The 19,194-nt window shown below is 37.9% G+C and overlaps 1 protein-coding gene across 3 annotated transcripts in view; it reads left to right on the top strand.

Annotated features, from left to right (window-relative positions):
* The window catches only part of MYO16 (myosin XVI), a 405,915-nt gene that overhangs the window by 171,757 nt on the left and 214,964 nt on the right, over positions 1-19,194 (top strand). For all 3 annotated transcript variants that reach the window (XM_054807394.1, XM_054807387.1, XM_054807380.1), the window contains 2 exons: positions 8,171-8,295; positions 12,223-12,348. In XM_054807394.1, the coding sequence (XP_054663369.1) occupies positions 8,171-8,295; positions 12,223-12,348 (251 nt within the window). The remainder of the gene's footprint in view (positions 1-8,170; positions 8,296-12,222; positions 12,349-19,194) is intronic.

The following is a 19,194-nucleotide window of genomic DNA, read 5'->3' as shown; positions in this document are numbered from 1 at the left end:
GACATAGTTTATTAAATTCTTAATAGCAAATGGATTAAGCCTTACTTTTCAGCTGCAAAGTAGAAGGAGTAAATTTCTTCTTCTGCCTTGCAGCAGTAGGTAGAATCGAAAAAATAGAAGAAAAGGGTTAGTACAGAATCCTATACTGAAAACAGTGTTTAATGTTAGCCAGAAACAGTCAACTCATAAATTACTACAGTAAGGAGAATTTCCCTGATGGCAACAGTTACCAACATAAGGGAAATAACATGTGCAGGAAAAGCTGATTCAGAAAAGTAGTGGGCAAAGGATTTAAAAAAAATTACTGTAAGACTGACACTCTACATTATCTAGAATGTGATAGGAAAAAAATTATTTTGGTTTAAAATTTAAAGTAATTTGAAATTATTTATAAAATCTGGTGTGGTTGGGCTTAAAGCCAAACTCTCACCCAGCTGCTCACTCATTCCTCCTCCCAAGCAGGACAGAGGAAGAAAATAGGACGAGAAAGCTTGTGGGTCGAGATAAAGACAGGGCGATTGCTCACCAGTTACTGTCACAGGAAAAACAGGTTCGACTTGGGGAAAATTGCCAATTCGCATAGATTCACATAGTGAGAAACAGAAAGACAAACATTAAAACACCCTTCCTTTCCCAGGCTTGACTTCACTCCTTCACTCCAGAGCCCTCTACCCCCCGCAAGCGGCCCAAGGGGGTGCGGGAGCTACAGTCGGTACACAGCAGTTTCTCTCTGCCACTTCTTCCTCTTCACACTTCTCCTCTGCTCCAGTGTGGGTTTTTCAGAGGAATGCAGCTCCTTCAGGAATGTCCATCTGCTTTGCTGTGGGTCCTCCATGGGCTGCAGGGAGTATCTGCTCTGGCACCTGGAGCACCTCCTCTCCCTCCTTCTCTGACCTTGATGTTCCCTCAGCTGTTTCTCCCTCTTTTTGCTCCCTTTTTGTCTCTCTGTCCACTGTTTTCTGCCCACCCTTAAATAGGTTTTCACAGAAGTGCCACACTTGGCTGACAGGCTTAGCCGTGTCCTGTGGTGAGTCTGCAGGAGCTCACTAGAACCATCTATGGTCCACACCAGACAGCCCCTGGCCTCTTCCCACAGAAGCCACCCCAGCAGCCCTACAACTGCCAACACCTAGACAATACACCTGGTCGTGTGTTTCTCTGGCACTTTTTATGAGAATAAGATCAAAATGAAAATCCCAGTTATGTATATTTTTCATCAGTTTTGATTGTTATTAATTAAAAAAATATGTTCAGAATATGTACACCAAAATGTTCTAAAATTCAGGTCATGCTACAGAAACCCTTAAATAGATCTAGTAATCCAACAAGGGGAAAAAAATCATATACTGTTTCTCCAGTGCACTCAAGAAAAGCAACTGATATAGATCAATGTCGTTTCAGAAAAGCAGTGCTCTAGACTTTCATATTTAAAACTATGAAAGGCTTTCATAGATATTAAGGAATTATTGCTAACATACTACAATAAGAACTGACTAAACTGTCAACACATACAGATTGTTAGCATAAAGATCAATGAACTTCAGCTAAGACTAAATCCCCGATATTTTTTTCTATTTTAGAACCCTATGCAATGTGATCTTGATTTCTGATTACAATTTTTTTTATTAATAACATTGATGCAGTAGGTTGACAAAAACAGGCAACAAAAACCAAACAGCCTCAGGGCGGTTCAAAGATTTTTCCCTCTGATTCTTTCTGATTCAGAATGACCTACCCATAAGATTATCACATAAAAAAAAAAATAAAATCTGTCTATTTTGTGTGGAGAACTTGATTAATTAATGATAGGAGTTAGATGATGACGTTGCCAGTAAGAACAGCGGATCAAATGGTATGTTTCTGTAGGTTCCTTCAAGTCCTCAAAATGAAGCACACAGAAACTGTGACACATTGAAAACGCCATAGTTCAGAATGCTCATCTGTCTTCCTTTGGCCTTTGTGTTTTCTAATATGAGCTTGAATAAGCTATTTTAACTTTTATGTTTTCTAACTCTTGGGGAACTGACTTTGAAGTCTTAGACTTCTCTTAATATTTGTGTGTTTCCAGCATATGGGTGTTTAAAAATGAAAAAAGTCCATCATATGGAAACATTTTGTTACCCATATGTTTCTATCAAAGGGAAAACCTTTAAACTCACTGTGCAGATTTTTGGCACTTGAATTAACATTTTAAGTTATAGCCAGTAGTTTATGATCTACTTTGTAACTGAAGCTAGAAGGAAAACAGACACGTCCTTGACTAATAGGCTTTGCAAAGATTTGAAAAAAGATTGTGAAGAATATCAGAAACTGGGCATGCCCTTTTAGTATCCTTTCAAACAATTTATTGATGAATAATCTAATCCTTTTACAGGATATCAGAAATAAATTAGCTTTTTTTACAGAGTTCCTAAAACTATAACCTTTAGCAAGTTAGAAAAAATACAATCAGTGCCCGGAGTGCACCCACAGGCCCTGCCCCCCCACTCCCCAGGGTTTGGCTGCCTGTGCTCAAAGCCAGCTCTGGTATGGTACAGCCGCCTAACCTGGGAGCAGTTGGTTGAGAAAAGAGCTAGGTTGTGAGGCACAGCTGGGAGAAGCCTTGTCATGATCTTCCACCCATCCTTTGGCTCGGGAGCCACATTTAGGCTCAGGTCCTTGCCCTTGGTTCTTGGTCCTTGCTTGAGGTATGCCCATGCCCAGTCACGAACCTTGCTGATCCCAGCCCCTGACCTGACTTCCTGGCTTCACCTGACTTGTCTGGATTTGTTGCTCCAGGCTTCTGGCAATCACAGGATTGTCAGTTGGCCCTGACTCCCATCACTAGACCTGCTCGATGTTCTTGTTTGGGTACTGTGGGGCTGTGCCCCGGTCAGCAAGGAGACTGCCCTGCCTGCCCTGTGTTCACCTGGGGAGCTCCTGGCTCCCTGGCATGTGTCGAGTAGCCTGCTTTTACTGCTCTCTCATAAAAACATCCAACCATAACATATGAAGAACTTGCAGAGAAATCCTGAGTGTAGAAATACTGCATGTGATGAGCTCATTTCATATATGATACTTATCACAAGTAACCAGAGGCAATGATACACTTGTTTTGCTTCTGCGTTCTAATAGTAATATTACAAACAAAATAAGAAACATGCAAGACATATCCACAGATGAATGCTCTAGTATTAAGCCTTGAGATTGTGCCAGTCTGATAAAATAAATTACAAGAATTATTTTTGTTTTCATACAAGTTAAGAAAAGAGAGAATTCATTTAACTAATTTTAGCTGGAAGGATCATCAACATCTTTATTATAGAAGAGAGAGGAAAAAAAAGCATGTTTCACTAGAGGGGGAGAACTGTCACTCTGATAGCTACATGAGGAGGAGATGGGAATTTAATTTCTGATAGCATTTTTCAGACTAGAAGGAAGTAAACTAAACATCCTTCACTAAGCATATGTGATGATATCTTTGAAGGCAAAGAGGTAAAACCCATCAACAACAATCAGTTATACTTCTGCAGTGAATTAGAGCTATAGGCGTCAGTAGTTTTGCAACTATACATTCTTCTGCAGATATTGAAAATATTGGCTTCTCTTCTCACATAACAAATGTTGCTGAAATATATCTGTTCATATGCTGACCTCTGAAAATCAGATGCACATAATGCCAAGCGATACGCACAAGAGCTACTGAACAGTGTAGTTTAACAAAAATAATGCTCTTTACAAAGCTCTCTAGTAAGCAGCCAGAAAAGTCCTTCTAAAACTTCAAGCAAATGAAGCTGGATGAAGTAACAGCTACCACCTGAATATTTTCATGAAATGACTATTTCAAGAGTGGTACCATGACTTTTTTTGTTCTCATTGATTGTTGTTTGTGAACATGTCTATCCTATACTACACTGCACAAGAGAAAAATAGAAATTCTAAACTGTAGTGTCCCCAGAATTACACAAGAGTACAGCGAGGCTCATCATACTTGGTGTGAACAGAGCCTTGCTGTGTCTACTGCTCTGTGCAGGAAGGGCAGATACGGACAGAGTGAGAGAAGACTTGAGAGGAGAGGTTGCCTTCTTAAAGCTGTTGCAAGTTTTTAATGTACCTTTGTGTTTGCAAGACAAGATGATATTGACCTCTTCTAAAGACTGTTGAGCCCGTTGGAGAATGAGAGGTGCAAGTTACAGAAAGAGTGGTGTGTGCAGCGGGTGTTTCCCAAAGAGTGCTTGAGTGTTTTGCTTTGTGCTGGTCACAGGTATGGGTGTTCCTCTCACAGATGGAGAGACTTATTAGTACTGGGCATTTCTGAGGAAAATATTTTTTATACCAATTCTCAGTTGTGTTTGCCATGTATTTCTTCACCACTGAAACTTTTTGAAAGTTACTTTCCCCCTTTTTATCTGAGGTTTTTACATTCCTTTGTGTTGTCAGTTCTATAATCATATGCCAGAGAGGGTGAGACAGCCAAAGCACGTGAAGTGGCCTTGTCAGGTGTTTTTCTTAAAGAGTGAGCACTAATACATTTTGTAGCTTTTACATCATGCTCCTGTCTGTCATCAGCACTCATATTCATTACCAAATGCTGTGCCCTGCAGGGTCACTACTGTTTTATCTATTCCTTCTCCTTCTCATCTCCCGCAGAATTTGTGAGCATGTAACTCTTGTTCTGATTTTACAGGCTATTTGGAGTGTATTTTCCATCCTATGCCTTTCTTTTTGACTTTCCATTTTTTTAAAATGTGAATCCGGTCCCATAATACATGCCAATTTGGTTTTCTTCCTCTGTTTACTCATGCTGGCTGTCGTCCCATTTCAGCTGAATATCTAAACCACATTTTCCCTTTGAAAAACGACATGAAGGTCATTCTTTGATTCAGGCAGCAAGAGTCACTTACTGTATGGGTAATGTTTTGTTGTTCCATCTAAACTCATGAAAAGTATCACTCCCTGGGGAGGGAGAGCAGACTCTCCACAATTACAAACTTGATTAAAGGAAGGCAGTTACTGACTAGGTCTCCTTGTCTGAGCCTCAGAGAGTGATTGATACACGTGCACGCTTGGTAAAGCTGCTTCACAACTACCCACCAGCAAAGCCTTCACTCCGAAGCCTAACAGTTCCCGAGTTCTTGGAACTCAAAACTCTGCAATTCTAAGATTGCAATTTAGATTATTTTTTCATGTTTTCATTCTATTTTCTATGAAGGCAGAAGAGGGGAATCTGTTGTTTCTGTAGCGTTTTCAAAACTCCTTTGGACTTTTGAAACCTGAAGCCTGTGGAACGTGTCACTGTGGTAGCTCACTTGCCCTGCAGGCTGTTTATTGCTATTACTTTAATGAAACATGTATCATTCCTTTATACAACTATTGGTTGAAACCAGTAAAGTCATCCTGAGATTCACATAGACTGTGCCATTTGTTGCTATGTGGCATTGTTTATGCATGTTCTCTAAGCTGATGAGTGTAATTATATTTGTGATAGAACATATACAGCAGTTGGTGCAGCTGCACTCTGTTCTTGATTCCTCCTTCAGCATGAGCAAAGTTAATCTTTCAACAGCCGGGTTTTTTGGGACCCCATACAGGATGCACTGAGGTTCTATAAAATGCATTTTGCAAGGTGTAAGGATCAATATTTCACTGTTAGTATAAGAATATACTCATAAGTTAATTCTCTGACCATGCTGAGCGTAAGTCAGTAGTAAATTGCTAGAAAAGACTGAGTGGATTCAGCGGGCCTCTGCCCTCAACCTGTAGCTGTTACTGACATTTACATAAAACGTGATGAACCAAACAACCTGATAATAACTGTGTTTCACTCTCGGTCTCTTTTTTGTTTTATTTTTTTCTTCCTCGGGAAAGTCAGAAACTGGTATTTCTAAATTGTGCATTGTGAACTTAGTTTCCATTTTTGAGGGTTTGGGGTAGTATTCACACACAAAAGAGGCAGTACATTATTTTCCACCTGTTGCCTCTCCCCTTGAAAAACAAAATTTATTCTAATTGTTCACTGGAGACATGAAGAGGAAGGAAAAAATTGCCATAAATTCTGTCAGTAGTACTTTAAAATGGCCTTCTTCATCAGGTATAAAATGATCAATACATTTTTCAATTTTAATCTTCCTTAGCTGACAACGTTAGAAAGAGCCGTATCATGAGCAGTCAGGTTCCATTTCAGCTGCTCAGTCTGTCTATGTAGTGTGTTTAAAAAGTGAAATCTTTTAAATGTCTGCTGCAAATGATAACTGATTTTGAGGGTATATAGCCCTTCACATCACATAGTGTTTTGGAAATTTAACCTTACACATTTGAGAGAGTTCTGTTACTGGCACAAGAATATTAAAGTATCGGTTTATTGTTGCAAAAAGCAGGAAATAGGCAGAAACAGAAAGAAAAAAAGAGATTTAATTGATACCATGTGGCATCAGTAATCTGTAAATGTCATCAGGTAGTTTTAAGTCATTACTGTGAAATGTGATGCAGGCATAAAAACGTCAGTTCTGACAAAATGAAGACATTGATTGTTAGGAGATACTCAGAACATCCTATGAAATCTGCATTGTGTTCCAATCTAGTAACTGTCAGGCAATAGGATGTTAATACATTCTGCTTTTGGGTAGGTATCTAATTTAAGCTATCATCATATACATATGTTTGTCTGAATTGTATTTATGTGAAAGATCACATAAGTCTAGACACAAAAAAAATCTCATTTTTGCCAGCTTAAATTTATATTTGCATTTTACAGTTGGTGTCATTTAGTGTCATTTAGGTAACAGGTGTGAAAATATAACAATAAGTAAAGATGTCCAGCAAGACAGTGTTCACACTCTGAACATTCTACCTCAGAGCTGAAACTCTTAGAAGTGCTGCAGACAAATAAAATTCAGAACATAAAGCAATGTCTAGAGCAACATGTTACAGAAAGAAAATGAATTGGATTCTTTGCTGAACTACATATGATACACCCATTTATACGAGTTCAAGCTTAGATTGAAACTAGGAGACTTAAAATACGGTTTTACTCTAAAAAATGCTTAAATTGTTTTAGTAATGTAAAAAACGGCAAGAATTGTTGAAGATAAAATACAAAATTAATTGTTCAAGAAAAAATATGTAAGTTAAATACATATTAATTAAATTAATTTATTATTTGTCACTTTTCAGCTGACTGACGAATGTGGAAGAGAACCAAGAAATTATTTATTCATGTGTTTTTTATTATGTCATGGCCAGGCCAGAGAGGAAGGATTTTTATACTCAGATTACATTTGCTATATACGGATGTAAGTGACCACGTGAAGCTAGAAGCAGAAGAATCAAGCCCTGAATTTTGGTTAGATATTCTAGTCAAGCCACAGCCAGTTGCTAATTTAACCACTTAGCAATTTGGCTGTACCCTCTATTTCTAATTTTAAATCTCTTCAGAGTGGAGGCCGTGCTTTCTTCTGGTTAGAGCCTGCCTGGTTTATCTTCCTTTTAAAGCTGTACTTTGACAACTGTTCCTTTCAGTAGCAATGCTGACACAAGCAATCCCGCACCCTTCATTCCTTTCATCCCCTCCCATTTGTTCCTGCCTCCATACCATGTTTTCTCTTGGTTTACGGGGCCTTGCAACGGTCTAGGCTCAGCAGAAGAACTAATCTCAGTTAAAAATAACCCAGGAGGATAAAAAAGTGTTGAATTCTAACGTAATTTGCTTCACTTCACAATCTCACAAGCAGTTGAGCCGACAGATTTGATGGACTGGTCTGGGCACTGTGATGTATACACAGGGATGAAAGAATGCAGCCAAAAATAATTTTAATTAAATAAAATCCAAAGACGTGCGTGGCTTCCTTAGAGTGTTTAATTCTTTTCCCATTCACAGCTATTTTCACAATCCCAGTGGATTTAATGATATTACAACTGCTCTACCTACAACTGCTCCTGCCAGACAGTAGGCAATCAGGCCCATTTATTTGATATTGCTGACTGACATGAAATCATCTGTGTAGTGGCTGATAAATAAAGATATGAGTAATCTTGTTGGTAAATATAAGGAAGTAAACATGTTCTATAAATATACACTGAAGTCTAATTAAATGTCGGTTAAGCTTTTACAAACCCAGAACACAAAATCATATATCTCTTCTTTATTGATGAATGAAATAGCAGAAAGTTTTAGCCTTTTCTTTTTTTCCAGGTGTAGAGCTGAATTCATTGCGCCAAATGAAGATACAGAGACCTGTAACAATGCTTACAGATGTCCGACAGCTCATAGCAAGTGGAGGAAGCGTGAATCAAAAGAATGATGAAGGAGTTACCCTGGTGAGTGGGAATATGTAATCATCACCCTGTGAATGTGCATGTACTGCAACTGCTGGTGAGCACATTTGCAAGGCAATTCTCTGAGAAGCAAAATGAGGCGATACAAGATTTTGGTTCTCATCTGGCCTTTTGAAAATAGATGTACGTCAATGCCATGCACACTACAGATTTTAAAATAGGCTGGTATAACATCTATGCCTTAATGACAGTTTTCTGACTTTTAGCCACTGAATATGCAACACAAAAATTTATAGCAAAAAAAGAAAAATATTGCCACTGTAGTTTAGAACTGCAGCGGATTCTTGTGGTCTCTGACATTCTGTGTAAGAGAGGGCCTGAAACTTCACTCAGTGATTCCTGTTTTAGGCTCATATCTTCTGGCTGAGGCAGGTGAAACCATTGTTTTATGCAGCTATCCCATCTTGATTTAGTGTAATGAAGCATCCACCATATCAGTGGATAAGTATTCCTTCTTCCAAATTTGCATGTTCTTTGTAGTCACTGGGTCCCATTATACTTTTTTCTGCTAATAGATCTTCTATCTCTTTGTTTTTTTCAGGATTGCTACTCCTTCAGCAGTCAAATAATTTTAAAATTGATGTAATAAAATAATTTAAAAATTAATGTATTTTTCCCTAGATAACATGTCTGTGGAATGTTCTCCTTGCATATACAATTTTCAACATCGTTATCAATCAGTAAATGGTCATCATCAGCATTAAGATATTGAATAACATTTTAAAATTATTTTGTTTTTTTTTCAAATACTGTATTAAAAGAATTAGAAAGGCACATATCACTGAACATTATTATTGTTGTTATTATTACTACTATTATTTCAGCATTTATGCTGAATTACATTGTATGATATTGAATTAATATGCTGAATCATTAGTATTTAATTCTGTATTTTTATATCTGTGAAGTGTTTAAACTGTACCTGAAAAAGGGAGCAGCCTCATATCTGGGGTTGTTGAATCCAGCCACTGGTTCTGTCTATACAGAAGGCCACCCCAAGGCAGTTAACTGTAGTTAAAAACAGGAGGGAAGCAGGGGAGGGGTGGGAAGAAACAACACAACCTTTAGTTTAATTCATAAAAGCATGAATTTTACTTCCAGTTTTTTGATACATTTAAGCTAAGCTGCTAAATCACACTAAAATGCAAAGTTGTTTCTATTGTACTTTACTCTTCTTGCTACTTTAGTCTGAATTGGCTTAGTTAAACTGACTTATGAACTTATATAACTATCACCGTATAAAACCTTTTGTGTGTTAGCTGGAACAGTTGAAATGCATATCTGAAACGTGTTTAACAGTACTGCAAATACGAGGAGAAAAACATTGTGGATAGTTTGGGTTTTGTTATTTGCTTGGTGGGATGTTGACAAAGGGGACATTTTTTTGCATGAGCAGTTTTTATGTTGAACTTTGATTTTTTGGACTTCTTTCATAGTCTTGCAACAAGTAGCTACAGAGTGGATCATTTTGCTTTTGTTTGAGATTTCTATTATGTGAAACTTTGGTCTGACAAACTGGTGGGAAATCCAGAATTTGTTAAACTGCTCTGTCTCTATTCATGGTTGTGGAGTCAGCCAGTCTGTGATAGCTGTGTGTGTATCAAAGGGTTGTGGGAAGAGGTTTTCTGTTGCTCTGCATCTATCTGTACAGAGTAAACAACAAATATCTCAGTTGTAAGTAGCAAATGAGATTTATTTTCTCTTGATAGAATATACCTAAGTCCATGTGTATGTTAAGATGAATCAGGCAAAAAATTGATGCCATAAATATATAAATGCACACATTCTCATAGATTCATAGCACGTACATATGCAATACAGACACAGAATGAAATATGCAAAAATTAATTTTTCTGCTAAATTCTCCTGTAATAATTGTTTCTTTGAAAGATTTCAGTCATATTTTCTTTGTCCTGTGAGCTTTTCAACTACTTTAAAATAGCACTTGTCAAACTGATGTGTGAAGAGAAAATGTAATTTCTCCTGTTAAAACAGAAGAAAAGCTGAAGCTATGTCAAATTTTGGGAAAATGTTGGGGGTTTTGTACATTTGAAATTAGAACATTTATAGCATACAGAATTGGTGTCCTGCCCCCAGGGCAGGGGTATTCTGGCCCCTTTCAAGGGGGAGATTTTTGATGAGCTGTAATGTGTTTCATCCCTCTGTATCCAGCATGTTATAGAGAAAACTATGCACTCTGCAGGTGCAGCTGAACCAGAAATAGCAAATAAGGCAAATAATATCCTGGACTCTGGTTTTGGTGCCTCCTATGCTTACAGTGACTTTGGAACTACACAGTTGTAGTAACAGGTTTATTGCAAGACCTTTTCCTTGCCATTAGCCATCCATTTCAATCCTTAGAAAAATAGTTTCTTCAGCTAAAAAAAACAGGTAGTTGGGCTACATGGTTTAGAGACCCAGACTACCACCTATAATCTCAGTTCTCCATTTCTGCAATCTTCCTGAGGCCTGTTCTTACCGACCATCATGAGAATTGACTCCTTCTGAACAGGGATGAGCAATTATATTGTGCCAATTTCCAAATGCAATTTTTTTCCCCTTTTCTCCCAGAAGTGGAGGACATGTTTGAAATCATAGCAGAGAACCATGAGAAAATAAACACCACTAAACTGTAACCTGGATCAATCTGGTCATGTGAAGTATGTGCCTCAACAGAGTTATTCACCAGACTTATGAAACCGTTTCCACCAAAACTCGTATATGACATTTTTTCCCTGATGCAGGACTCTTTATTACATTTTCCTCTTTCACCTGATTATTACCAGAGTAAATAATTTGTTTTGCCCTACTATGTCTTTCTCTGTGATCACTTTGTCCCTTTCTTGCTTGACAAGTCCTGTTTGGTATTATATTGGGTTTATATTGCTTTTATATTTACTTGCTATTTATATTAGTTAAATAATAATTAATATATATATATTTCAATCTCATTCTATAAATACCATTTATAGTGGAATTAATTGCCGGTATAAATGCCGAACACATATAGAGTCTTAAGTATTGCAGAAGTTAATATCCATTTTCTCAAATCAGCCATTAACAAAGATATTTTTGAGTTTCCTCATTCCCCTTCTTGATGCTACAGTTTTCAGTACCTTATCACTTATCCTGTATTTGCTACGCAGGATGACCATCCCCAAGCAAACACAGCGACTTTGGAAGCTGTCCCTGGTTTTGCAGGAAGTTGCACTGCGTGACCCCCCCCCAAGGGTCCTGCTGACCTGAGTTTCTGTCATTCCATTTCCCCCCTCTCTCTGTTCCACTTTGACTCTGAAATTAAGTTTACTGATACAAACAATCAACTACAATTATTAAAACAAATATCACTCAGAATAATTAAGTATCTAGGGAAGCAATGCAAGTGAAAGAAATAAAATCTCTGTGGTTCAAAATTGAAAAAGTATTTTTTTGTGACTGATTTTGTGCTGCAAACTCAATGTACTTGGTTTGATTATGTGTTAATGAATTCATTTGGGAGTAAAGTAGTGTCGGCTTACATCTGGGATATTTGAACTGCCACAAAAGAAAGTTAGGTCTAGGCCATGCTCTGCTGAAACATGTGAATCTACCTGGGCTCATGAAGTTTGTGAACGTGTTTGAAAGGATATTTGCTCAAAATTGTATGAAAAGTATCTAGTGAGACTAGGTTGTTTAAATAGAAGTCAATAAGTTGACATTCTTTTTTATTTTTTTTTTGACAGGTTTTGTTTGTAAATACTAAAAAAGTTTCTGCAGTGGTTTTCTAATCTGTTGTTATCACATGTATATTTTATATTTGTGTTATCATGATTTAGCCAGTTAGGTCTCTGGGCCAGCCAAGATATGCCGTAGCGCATCACATTTTTTTTTCTGAGTTCTTTAAACTATTAAGATACTCTTATATTGCAGCTGCACGTGGCCTGTGCTAATGGATACAAGAATGTTGCATCTCTGATACTGGATCATGGGGCTGATCTCAATGCAGTGGATAATCAGTACTGGACACCCTTACATTTAGCTGCAAAGTATGGACAGGTAAAGCATGATTTTTTTTTCAGCTGCTTCTCTTTTCTTTGTGGTAGTCTTCTGTAGCAATAGCAAATAGTTTCAAGTCGGGGACACTATTCTGGTTTTAATTGGAAAAGCTTACACATTTCTGCACCATAGGTGGCATCTCAAATGACATAGGTCATTTGAGAATAAACATTGTAAAGCTATGAACCCAATACAGCTCATTAAAATCAATCTACTATCAACAGCAGTTTATCTCCAGCAAAAAATGAATTTGCACTGAAATTTGAAAGGGAGCCAAACTTTTGGCTGTTATTTTCTTATATTCTGATGTCAAACTCTTATTTTTAGCTAACTTTTTTGCTGCGTTTATCTCTGTGAATGAACATCCAGGATCCACTTAACACAGTAGTCACATTCAAAGTTTTCCAGTCACTGAGCTGTGAAAAAGTGCCCTGGGTTTGGGATATGGAGGCCATACCTAAACATGACTTGTGCCTCTCAACATCCTACCTTTTCACTTTTCCTTCATCCTCACTCTCCCAGGACATGCTCACTGAGGCTTTGCTGTAGTCTGACCACTTCATGAGAGATCCCCGCAGCTCCCACTGACCCACCTCATTACTCACAGATCACTACTTACCCACAGCTACCTTCCAAAAACCTCTCTGATGCATCCTAGCTCAGCGTCCCACATTCCTGCCCTTTCCCCTGTCAGATCTCTGCTGCAGCTCCTGGAAAACTCGTCTCTTCCTATCTTTGTCCAGGGGCTGGACCTCCTCTGACATGGACACACGACCCAGTTTCCTGGTGTTGCTCTGAATACAAATTGCTTTCTTCTGTTCAGATTCCAGCTGATGGCAGGGATATCCTGTGGATGTAGGTGTACTGAGTTAGTCAGGAAACGCTATGGATTGTAGGTGTCAAGCCATTCCCCTGTTTATTTGGTACTTTACCATCTTGTAATGCCTATTTCTGTCACCATCAGCCATGCTTTTAAACAGAACTCAGAATGGCAAAAAGTTGTTAATCCTAAACAGGACTCTGTTTGGTTTTCTTTTCTTATTTTCTAATAAATATAAATAAAAATCCTCATGGACTTCTGCTGGAACATGAACTCCGTAGTTAGATAATCTTAATTCTATTTCTGATGTCAGTGGAGATAATCTCATTAATTTACCTGAATCTCTAGCCAAGGATTGAGGAGAACTAGGATTTTTATTCACGTGTGTTTCTAGTATCTCAGTTGGTTTTTGATACTCATGTGAGTAGACCTGTGACTTACAAGATGAAGGTGCTGAGATACAGGGGTGGGATGCAGCTGATTTTGTGATTTTACTATACCCTCATTGATCTGAATATGAAGGCAAGATTGCTTTTTTGGTGGGGTTTTCTTTTTTCTTTTTTTTTTTTTTTTTGAGTCTTTCACTGCAGGTGATCTGCATGTTAAGATTTAAGGAGTACATTCTAAGCATGCCAAAATGTCTAAAGAAAAGCAAAAAAAGACACATATATAGGTAGGCAGATGTAATTCAAGTACTTATGCATATATATTACAATTCAGCTGTCAGACTCTCTTCTTCTAGTGTCAAGCCTAAGCACCGGTTTTATTGAAAAGAATTGGCTTGAAAGGACTGGGGAAGAACTCTTCTTTAGTTAAGTTTGTAATTGAAAGCGACTAATGGAAAAAATGTCTTTCCTTTTGAAGTGTTCTAAGAGTTCAGATTGCCATTTTGTGAGAAGATCCTTTTTGCTGGCTCTTCTGTTGAACTGTGTCTCCCTTTACGTCCCAGATGACGATGGCAGTGATTCTCACTATTCCAGGAGTTTTCGATGAGAAGCCAGGGACAAGTTGTGCTAGTCCCTGTACAAGTCCTATGGGTACATGGGGAGGAAGACAAATGTAGTAACATTGCCTTCTTCCTCACTAAAATTTAGGAAGAAATTTTTTACTGTGAGGGTGGTGAGGCACTGGCACAGGTTGCCCAGAGAAGCTGTGGATGCCCCATTCCTGGAATCGTTCCAGGCCAGGTTGGATGGGGCTTTGGGCAACGTGGTCTAGTGGAGGGCGTCCCTGCCCATGGCAGGGGGGTTGGGACTAGGTGGTCTTTGAGGTCCCTTCCAACCCAAACCATTCTGTGATTCTATAAAAATTAACAAAATACAGAGCAAATATCCTCCCTTTGTAATGTTAATGAATAATACAATTTGGAGACACCTTATTATCATTACAGATAATTTGCCATCCTTATTTAGGAGATAAATATGGCTTTCATATGGATTCTGTTTGTAAGAAACAAGTAAATCATTTAAATACCTTTGTAAGGGGGATTTATTAGATAACAGGAAAAATATTTGATCCAGTAGCTAAGTCATCAGGGTGTTTTTAAAATTTCCTTTCTTATGATGATAATATCTTTTAGCCTTAGCATGAATTCTTGTGCATATCATATTTACAATTCCATTTTGAGTGATTAATTATAGACAAATATGAGCATTGTTACTATTTTGGGAAAAATATAGTATGGCAGAATGGGAATAACCTTAAGTCAAGATATGATTTGGATAGTCTGTTTTAAATTAAAATATATTTATGAGGAAATAGTTATTTTTTAGCCAAAAATATTAATCTTTCCTGAGAAAGTCATTAATATACATTCTGGACTCCATCCTTTACGGTTTCACCCTCTTGCAACACATATTTGTGGCAGGTTTTTTTTTAAAGTCTCACTTGAAAAACTTGCAACAGTGATAAATCTGTATGTTTTAGTAGAAGACTAAAAAAAAATCAATTTGGTTTTAGTTTTATGTTCTTTTCAATTTTTGAGAGGTTTTCTTTCCTTCCAGGAAGGTATCTGAACAGAAAAATGGCCTTTTCTTGTCTTGTAGCTTGTCTAATAAGCAATGATCTTCTAATGACTGGTCATGGAAGTTTCAAAAAAAACTGTTCAAAACTATTGATGTTTTGTAGTTCACTAGCACTGCTGCTGCAAGACCTGCAGCCAAACCCCATCGAATATATAATTAATATTCTATTCCATGAGTCATAAGGACTGATAGTATTTTCTGTTTATAAAATATCTACAAAATTCTTAATAATTCAGAAATATTTTTCATCTGGAGAAGCTGTTTACCTTAATAAAATGGAATTGGATTGGTTATACACATTTAGATTTTGAACTATTTTATGTTATAGATCTTACATACATACAATTTGCGTATTACCTTATGAAAACATTTGACTAGAAATTGTTAAATTGTTTTAGAGTGACATCCAGACTCAGGTGAAGGACCTGAGCTCTATACATACACAGTTTTATGTTTGCAAATGCACAAAATACAAAAAATGAAAAACAATTTAAAATATATAATTGAAAAAAACCTCCATACTTGGCTATTTGTAGGACCATAACAATAATAGAAACAGTACTAATTTAGTCTACATGGGGAAAAAAAAGAATCTAGTGAAGTTTAAAATTTATAGTGAGAAGGAGGACACTTGCAAAGAATAAGGACGCCACAAGCTTCTTGTTACAAATCTCACATTGTAAGTTAATACACAGTGTAAGTAAGTGGATTACAAAAAGCTTATTGCTCCAACTTTCACAGTAAATTATATGAGAAATTATTGGAGCAAAGATACATTATCCTGACTGAGCTGATGAAAGACATCACACTCACACCTTATAATCAAAACCTGGCTTGTAGAGACACCTTGACAATGGCAAAACCTGTTTTGCCAAAGGATGTGTTGGCTGCCCACTGAATGTGCTGGGTCTCCCCAGTCATCATGAAGGGGGCATGGAGTTGATGCCTTACTTTTAGACAGTGTAAAGCTGCACAGAGTGAATCCTACAGAGGGAGCAGCGTTAAATACTAACAACAATACCTATCTTATCAAAACAAAAACATAGTGGTAGGTGGTTGTTGCATTGTTTCGATACAGGGAATTAAGAGTTTTAAATGCCAGTATGAATCATAGAATAGAATCACAGAATGGTTTGGGTTGGAAGTGACCTCGAAGATCATTTAGTTCCAACCCCCCTGCCATGGGCAGGGACACCCTCCACTAGACCAGGTTGCCCAAAGCCCCATCCAACCTGGCCTTGAACACTTCCAGGGAGGGAACCTCCACAGCTTCTCTGGGCAACCTGTGCCAGTGCCTCACCACCCTCAAAGTAAAGAATTTCTTTCTAACATCTAATCTAAATCGACCCTCCTTCAGCTTAAACCCATTACCCCTTGTCCTGTCACTACACTCCCTGATAAACAGTCCCTCTCCATCTTTCCTGTATGTATTTTCTGATGTTAAAAAAAATAATCTGTGCCTGTCTTTACATATATTGGTAAAGAAAAGCAGTCTCACGTATAAATTTACCATCTAAAATTTGCTAAAATGGTATTCGTCCAAATATAGAAAAAGAGCATGGGTAAATGATAAATGAACTGTCCTATTAGTGCCAGTGTGTGTAGATCCAGAGTAGAAGATCTTTCTTGCATAGGAGTACAGGATATTACTAGTGAATTTGAGGGTTATGTGCAGTATATGGCTACTGAGTACAGAAAAAGGCAACTGAGGCTACTGCCTGAAGGTCAGTCTCTCTGTAAGATGGGGCTCTGCTCTGCAGGAACAGATTAGGTTACCAATGACAGCAACAGACTATTAACTGAAATACTACCAGCTGCAAACATTAAAAAAATAATGGTAATAATAGCATTAAAAATTAGGCATATTTTTAAGTAAGGTTATTCTGAGTTTATAGGACTGCTGTCATTTTCACCCTTGTAACTAACAGGGCTAAAAGCAAATCTTTATTTTTAATGCACATTGAGATTCTAACATTATACCAAAAATGGATGTTATTGAGGTATTAAGGTCAGAGTTGCTTATCTTAATAATTTTACCTTAATAAAATGATGGAATATAATAACCTCTTCAACATACATGCATATCTGCATCAGTGACACAAAAAATTCTTCAAAATAAGGTTATGAGGGCAGCAAAACAAGCCTCAAGATATTAGAATATGCCAGGGTTGCCTGTGTAAATTTATCAGGGCCTTTAGGACATACACTCTTAATACTCTTATTGATGGCAGTTTGAGCTCCCTTGTCTCATTCACGTGCAGCATGAGGAGTGCTGGTATATCTGTGTCTGCTGCCTGTGCACCCCGGAGTGGGGCACACATCGTCACTTGGGTACCACACCGCCCATGCTGGCACTGATACCAACTGCGGAAGGGCCACTTGTGTTTCTCAGTCTGGCCCCCTAATTTGAATTTAGCACAGCAGTCACTTTGTGAACAGCTAGTAATCTGGCATTGGTAGTGCTGTCCCTGCTGGACATCTTCCAGGCTGCTGTGATCAGGAGAGCACACGCTCGCCCTCCCCGTGGTGGGAATAGGCTGCAGCTCTGACGTTTGCCTTGGGTACTTTGGCACAATTCCTAGGCACAAGCTGGGGGTTTTTTGCTGTTTATCACAGAAATGTCACCTTTCAAACCAGCTATCAGAGGCATGCAGGTCAGAGCTGGCTCCCCAGTAGCTACCTCTCCCAAAATTTCATCCTTGGGGGATGCTGCCTATTTCTAAACTGTTAAATTGCTAAATAAAAGAAGGCTAGAGATTAAGCCAGGCAACAGTCTGGCTCTCATTCATATTGTTTAGAGCCAGTTTCCTCTATAGGAGATTAGTGTTGTTTGTAGAGAGCTGGCTGGAGTGGTCCAAAGCAGAGTCAGGGACAGAGCTAACAGTTAAGCAGTGTGGATTATAAGGGATACTTAACTTGCTCCGCTGCACTCTCTTACTTAGTGAGGCAGATTTAGCCTCAGGCTTTGAGGTTTAACAGTTTCATGATGTCAGAAAAAAGGATAAGAGAATCGTTGAACTACTGCCTGTACCTCTCCAAGAGTAACTCTTGCACTAGCAAGGATTTCTTCCCATCAATGCATTGGAAATATCCCAAATAAATAAATATTGTTTAGAGAGCTCAGATGCCTACCTCTTGTTTCTCACTATGTTATATACATCCTGTATAATTTTCAAAATTTATGTGTTAAATTGCTGTCCTGGAAGTATATTCTCCCTTGACACACATTTGGTTGGCTTGTTTGCTTGGACTGAACCATACCCCTCTGTCTGGTTAGTTGACCCAGACACAGCATTTCTTTCATACCATAGGAGGGACTCTGTGCTTCTTGCTGAAGTCTGAGAGAACACACCTTCTTACTATATGATCTAATTTGCTCATCGTTACCAAAACACATTAGTCATTTGACTCTACTATGAACTGTAGTTTCATTTTCTTTTCTTTAAGTGCATGTTGACCTCAAAATAATAATAATAATAATAAAATAATCCACATCTATGGTTAGCATATGCTTCAACGTAGGTGGGATATCTGAACTCATTGTAGGAAATTATATTTAATCTCATTCAAGTTTGTTCGTTGCCATAGCATTTCCTTTGAATGCAGTTTCTGGACTTCTGCAAACACATTCCACAAATGTTTTCAATGAGAAGAGCCTAAAGAAGGGGGTGCTTGTTCAGTATTTCAAAAAGAATAGAGTATAGTCACTCAGGGAATACATATTTTCCCTGTCAAGCAGTTGGAATCTTTCATTTATGGTCAGAAAATCCTCTAGAGAATGTTTTATCCAGACATATCTCACTCTCTTTTCTTTAGTCTTTTTGTTCATCTTTGGCAAGCGTGATAGTACTCAGGTAGAAGAGCAGCATTTCCCTTCAGATCATATTACATTCATTTTCCTCAAACAGAGAGACCACTTTGGGATTTCTGCCTGTGATATCTTTCTTTCACTCTCAATATATTCAGAAGGTTTCTATAAATTATTCAAATGCTAATTGCAGG

Source organism: Grus americana, chromosome 1 (genome assembly GCF_028858705.1).
Source record: "Grus americana isolate bGruAme1 chromosome 1, bGruAme1.mat, whole genome shotgun sequence".
NCBI classification, from domain to species: Eukaryota; Metazoa; Chordata; class Aves; order Gruiformes; family Gruidae; genus Grus; species Grus americana.
This window is presented reverse-complemented; position numbering and strand designations above follow the sequence as displayed.